At 43.1% G+C, this 6,651-nt stretch overlaps 1 protein-coding gene across 1 annotated transcript; it reads right to left on the bottom strand.

Moving 5' to 3' along the window:
* Positions 1–2,731: 2,731 nt before the first annotated feature.
* LOC143886109 (uncharacterized) lies at positions 2,732–5,313 on the bottom strand. The gene is made up of 2 exons (XM_077390077.1): positions 2,951–5,313; positions 2,732–2,826 (listed from the first exon to the last, which is right to left on the bottom strand). The coding sequence occupies exons 1-2, from the start codon at positions 5,237–5,239 to the stop codon at positions 2,818–2,820; spliced, it is 2,298 nt and encodes a 765-aa protein (XP_077246192.1). The 5' UTR covers positions 5,240–5,313; the 3' UTR covers positions 2,732–2,817.
* Between the last annotated feature and the right edge of the window lie 1,338 nt (positions 5,314–6,651).

A 6,651-nucleotide genomic window follows, 5' to 3' on the forward strand; every position in this document is an offset into this window, starting at 1 on the left:
ATCAATTCCCCATACTGAGAATGGCCATGGCGAGGTCATAGAATGCAGCTCTGACGGAGGCACATGAATAAGATTCGCATAGACTTGGCATTTATGACATTTCTTCACAAATGCGAAACAATCTGTCTCCATTGAGGGCCAATAGAAACCAAGTCTAAGGATTTTCCTTGATAGCATTTTACCATTCATGTGAGGACCACAAACACCTTCATGTGTTTGCTCTATGAGCTCTGCAGCCTGATCTTCATCAACACACAGAAGCTGAATACCGTCAAATGACCTTCTGTACAACTCTTCACCACAAATGATGAAGTTGGCAGCGAACTTCTGAAGAGTCTTCCTCTCTTTGCTGGAAGCTTCAGGCGGATGCCCCTTGCCTGAAATGAAATTTCTGATATCTGTATACCATGGTTTACCATCTGGACACCTGGCAGATATTTCTATGGCATTCACATGTGCTGGAGCCCATTGCAATCTTACAGCTAAAGGTTGAACCTCCATTGTAGCAGAAATGTCCAACATTGATGCCAGAGTAGCCAGAGCATCAGCAAAATGATTTCTTGTCCTCGACAAATGAGTAAAGGTGACATTCCTGAACTTACTGACCAGAGACGCCAGATAAGTATGATACGAGATCAACCTCGCCTCTTTTGTCTTCCAATCCCCATTTATTTGACAAATGATCAGGATTGAATCTCCAAATACATCGATGTCTTGAATTCGCAAAGCCAAAGCTGCCTCAAGTCCTGCGATGCATGCTTCATATTCTGCCATGTTATTGGTGCACTCAAATTGCAACTTGATGGATAATGGGATGTACTCCTTCTTTGGAGATACCAAAACAGCCCCTATTCCTTGACCATGATTATTGACAGCTCCGTCAAAATACATAAGCCACTTGGAATTCGGAGTTTCTTCTTCAATGTCCATAATCTCTTCATCAGGAAAATCAGCCTTCAGAAAAGCATTCTCTTCAATAGGAGCATCAGCCAGCTGTTCAGCAATGACCCGTCCCTTAATTGATTTCTGAGTGACATAAGTGATGTCAAACTCAGACAACAATAGCAACCATCTGGCTGTTCTTCCAGTAAGAGCAGGTTTTTCGAACAAATATTTCAACGGATCCATCCGTGAGAGCAAAAATATCTTGTTCGACAGAAGATAATGTCTAAGCCTTTGAGTCGCCCAGACCAATGCTAAACACGTCTTTTCCAAGACAGTGTACTTGATTTCATATTCCAACATTTTCTTACTGATGTAGTAAATGGGCTTTTCTTTCTTAGACCCTGTATCCTGCTGAGCAAGCATACAACCCATTGCTGTATCCGTGATGGACAGATACATCAACAACGGTTGATCAGGAATGACTGGGGATAAGACAGGAGGCATAGACAAACACTGCTTGACTTTTTCAAACGCTTCCTGACATTCTTCATTCCATTTCTTGGAAGAATTCTTTTTCAATAACTTGAAGATGGGTTCACACGTCATAGTTAAATGAGATATGAATCTCCTCAAGTATTGCACTTTGCCAAGAAATCCACGAATCTGCTTTTCTGTTTTTGGTGGTTGCATTTCTTGGATTGCCTTGATCTTCTGAGGGTCTACTTCAATTCCTCTTTCACTGACCATGAATCCAAGCAACTTCCCTGATGTTACTCCAAATACACATTTATTTGGGTTCAAGCGAAGTTGAAACTTTCGGATTCGCTCAAAAAACTTTCTCAAAGCGACTGTATGCTCTGGTCGAGTCTTGCCTTTGACAATCATGTCATCTACATAGACCTCGACTTCCTTGTGAATCATGTCATGAAGAAGAGTAGTCGCAGCTCTCTGATAGGTGGCACCAGCATTCTTGAGACCAAATGGCATCACTCTGTAGCAATATGTCCCCCACTGAGTAATAAATGCCGTCTTCATCATATCTTCAGGCGCCATTTTGATCTGGTTATACCCTGAGAATCCATCCATAAAGGATAAGAGTGCATGTCCAGCGGTATTGTCAACCAAGAGATCAATGTTCGGAAGCGGAAAATCATCTTTCGGACTGGCCTTGTTCAGATCTCTGAAATCTACACACATCCTGACTTTCCCATCCTTCTTGGGCACCGGTACAATATTTGCAAGCCATTCAGGGTATTCAACTACTTCGATGAATTTCACTTCGAGTAGTTTCTTAACCTCGTCATGAACTTTCAACTCCCATTCTGTTTTAAGCTTTCGGAGTTTTTGCTTCTTCGGCTTGACGCCAGGGATTAGAGGTAATTTGTGCTGGACAATGTCCTCACTCAATCCAGGCATGTCGTCGTAAGACCAAGCAAAAACCTCCTTAAACTCTTTTAGCAAGGTGATTAATTCTTCACGCTCCTCAGGAGATAAAATTTTGCCAATCCGTATCTCCCGAATTAAGGTTTCATCACCTATATTTACAGTTTCAATTTCCTCTTCAAGTGGTTTAGCTCGTCGATTCTCTTCTTGTTGAATCATATATTTGATTTCAAGGGGAGTCTCGTCGGCTACCTCATTAGATGGGGAGTCTTGATTCTTATTATTAGTTATTTGATCAGGTTTAGAAGCAGAATCAGTAGAAGAGACAAGTACAGGAATGTAAGCAAAAGAGTCTTTTATTTCATTAGAATCAATGATTACATCAGTAAAATAACCCACAGCGGGCTTTACAGACTCTGAAACAGAATGAAAAAATAAGTCGACATCAGTATCGACACGATGCCAAAGAATCAATGAATACGCCCTCGGACTCGGACTCAACGCCACCAGGAATAGACTCGTCACCTACTCCAGGAGTAGAACAGACCTCTATAGTACCTGCATCAAAAGAAAAGTTAGAAATGACAGACTCTGGGACGGACTCAGAAACTGACACGAATTTTGAAACGACTGACTCTTTTGAAGGGGCTGGACTATACTGAAAGAATACTTGGGGTATAACCTGTGAGGTCCAATTATCCAGAGGTCCCTCAGCTGGGGTGATGGAGCTTCTTGGGTTTATGAAGGGTGCGTCTCCTCCGATCATTGCAATGACTGGTGCCTCAACTTGGAACAAAGATTCTAAGAGCTCTGATTCAAATGTATCAACCCAATCTGAGTCTTGCTTCTCTGATACAACTGCCTTTGCAATCTGCTCAAAGAAAAAGTTCTTTGGCAATTCATCAGCAAAGAAAATCTCTAGACCTGGTAGCTTCTTCCCAGTCTCGTCATACCACGGCTCAGGAAAACCGTAAAACGGACAATCGGCCCCTTCCTTTCTGAATCTACCATTCATAATCATGCTGAACGGTCCCATTGGAAACTCGAAACCCTGGCGGCGGCAATTAGCCCATTTTAACATGTATGCCTTCATCTCTTGGACTTCCTTTCGGGTAGGCTGATACCCTAACCCGAATAATCCATTCATCGCCTTCACTAATGGCCATTCAGTCAGGCCTTGCAGGTTTTTTCCCAGGCCAGCTCCCGGAATATAACCAAACCGTCGCATCATCCTTGCGACACTAACATTGGTACTTGTTAAGAACATGATCTCCTCATTCATGGCCTCCCCCATAGTAATAGTAGAGACCTCTAATGAGAATCCTGTCAAGCTGACATCCTTGGCATTTTCATCCACTGATTCGGCAGTTATCTGCCCAATTTCAGGCTCTGGATCTCCCCGTACTGTAATCACCCTGTTATTCCTGACGAATTTCAATTTCTGGTGTAGCGTCGAAGGAATAACTCCGACCTTATGCAGCCAAGGTCGGCCCAGGAGAAGAAAGAAAGAGGTTTTGATATCGAGCACTTGGAATTCGACTTCAAAAGTCTCCCCTCCAATCTCGATCTCAGTGGCTAATATCCCGATCACATCCCTTCTAGTGCCGTCGTATGCCAATATACCTTGCTCAGATGGTATGAAATCTGTTGGTTCAAACCCTAAGGTAGTTGCAGTATTTAATGGGCAAACGTTCAAAGCTGACCCATTATCAATCAAGACTTCCGGCACTCTCTTTTTATTGCAGATTATGGTTATTCGGAGAGGGCGAACATGGTCTCTTCCTTCTGGAGGGAGGTCTTCGTCAGTAAAAGACAAATCCTGTGAAACTCTCGTTACGGCCACTAAACTGACCAGTTCATCAGGAGTAATCTCAACTGATACTTGGGATGAATTCAGCTCATGGAGCACAACCTGTCTGTGCTTCGGCGACGCCATCAGTAAACCCCAAATTGAAACATTAGCTTGGGTTTTCTTAAGCTGATTCAGCAAGTTATTATCTTCCTCTTCAACAAGTTTCTGCTTTTGCTTCTGATGGTCAACCCCTCTTGCAACCTCAGCGGGATTTTCGACTCTGAGCTCAGCTGGTTTGAAGACTCGTCCACCACGTGTGACATGGCGGAGCTCATCACATTGATCATCCAGCAGTGATAAATCTTCATCTTCTAGCCTTAAAACATAGGGGATTCTTTCGTTGTTCTCTTCTTCATGTCTGAGGACATATGAACATTCAGCTGGTTCTGCAAATCCCTCAGCCCGAGCAGACAATACATAAGGCTTCTCATTTTCTGTATCACTGTCTCCCTCTTCCCATCTCAGCACGTACGGCTCCTCGGAGATTACTGAGCAAATACGGGAGTAGTCTAAAACAACTTCCTCTGTAAGGATTGCATAAACATTTGGTGGAGGGGTTGCATGTGTCGGCAAAGGATTGCGAGTGACATTAGGAGCTTCAACAGAAATTTTCTTTGCCTCAATCATATCTTGGATCTTATGCTTTAAGGCCATACATCTATCAGTCAGATGTCCGACACCCTGATGATATTCGCAGTAGTAATCCTTCCTCCAATACCTCGGGAGAGGATTCGGAGCTTCCCTAGGCTCTAACAGCTCAATCTTCTTGTCTCTCAACAGCTTCTTCAATGCTACTGACAAGGAATACGGCAAAGGATCAAATCGTCTTGGCTCTTTCCTCTCTGGGCAACCTTCGCCAAAATTTACTCTCCGTGCTGGCGGGGCAGTATTCATATTGTGAACCTCTTTAGGTGCAACTATAGGTCTTTTTCCTTCTCTTGAATCAGAAGGAACTCTCGATCTCAAACCCTTAGACAGTGCATCTTCTATTTGGGTTCCCGTCTTAATGAGATGATTGAAATCAAGAAAGTACTGGATGGCCATGTGGTGATAGTATTGTGGAGACAGATTCTTCACAACAATTTTGATTTGCTCCTCATCTGGCAGACGATGAGTCATCTGCGCGGCTTTCCTTCTCCATCTGCGGATGAAGGAAGTGAAGGTTTCATTGTGGCCCTGCTTCAAAGCCTTCAGATCTCTTTTGGTGACGTCGATCCCCTCCTCCATGGAGAACTGCTCGATGAACCTATTGGCGATGTCTTCTAGAGTTCTGATTTCTTCGGTCTTTAAACTCAAAAACCACTTCTTGGCGGTTCCAACGAGTGATCGGGGAAATAAAAGAGCAACCTGCTCCGGAGACAAACCATGCTGCTGAAGAAGCGGAATGACAGACATTAAATGGCTTCTAGGACAACCTGTCCCATCATACTTATCCATATCTGGCACTTTGAATCTAGGAGGCAGTGTGACTCCTGGATATATCATAAAATCGGCCATGTTCAACTTTTTTGGGCCCTGGAATTTTATGTTTTCCATCTCTTTAGTCAGCTTGTCTATTCTGTCTGCCATCGCTCTGCCCTCATTGTCTCTCTCCAGATGAGGGAGACAATTATGTTCTGTATACTGCTCATCCTCGATATCATCCTCAACATTCAAAACCGCAGGCCTGGCCATTGCAGGAGGTGGAGGAGGTAAAACAGAAGGGTGCTGAGCTACATGCTCTTTAGAAGTAGAACTTCTATCAGTTTTCAAACGAGCAATCTCTTCATTGATGGTGCCCAATTGTGCCAGGATAATTTTCATCATCTCATTGGTGTCAAGGGCATTATTTCCATTTTCCGCCATGGGTTCAGGTGTAAATTGGATGGGTGAAGGAATTTCCTGAAGATTAGAGAAAGGTAATGCAGGGGAAGTAAAAGAAATTGGTGAGGAAGAAAATCGACTCAGCCTGGAATCAGCGGACTGACGGGACCAGGTTGATTTTGAAACGAGGATTTTCTTAGGAGCAATGGTTGCTCAATCAAGAATCCTGTTATGGAAATATAAACACTAGATTAAAATTTTGATAATCAAGATAAACGATTCTGATCAAACAGGGATAAGAGAAACAGAAACACATTTTCATTAATAAAAATCAAATTGCTATTACAATAGATGGAAATACTAATCTCTGATCACAACTGGATAAGCAGACTAACAAAACTGGGAAATGCAGAAATCAGAATAACAAAACATGATATGGATCTTCAAGGTTCCTCAATCCGAGCTCGCCGGCTTGCGGGCTCTTCCGATATTTCTCCACGTCGGAATTTGCGAGATAAACCTAACCTCCTTTCTATATTTTTGTTTCCCCAAGCAGCCACAATGGATCGGACGAGATCAGGAGTAAGATCTTCACAAAGAGGAGGGACTATGATTCCGGGAGGACATGGAATTCCCGTAATCTGATGGAGAATTCGTATGGGTGCATAAAAAGAAGATTTCTCGATACCCATGAGGTAAACAAATGAATGTGGGTAAGTGCTAGTAAA

The sequence above is a fragment of the Tasmannia lanceolata genome, unplaced genomic scaffold, assembly GCF_043159265.1.
Source record: "Tasmannia lanceolata isolate RefF3 unplaced genomic scaffold, GAP_Taslan_0.1 ptg000011l, whole genome shotgun sequence".
In the NCBI taxonomy this organism is placed as follows: Eukaryota; Viridiplantae; Streptophyta; class Magnoliopsida; order Canellales; family Winteraceae; genus Tasmannia; species Tasmannia lanceolata.

Bases quoted from the DNA above. Each gene is read 5' to 3' on its own strand.
- LOC143886109 (XM_077390077.1), bottom strand. From the start codon at position 5,239: ATGACTCATCGTCTGCCAGATGAGGAGCAAATCAAAATTGTTGTGAAG.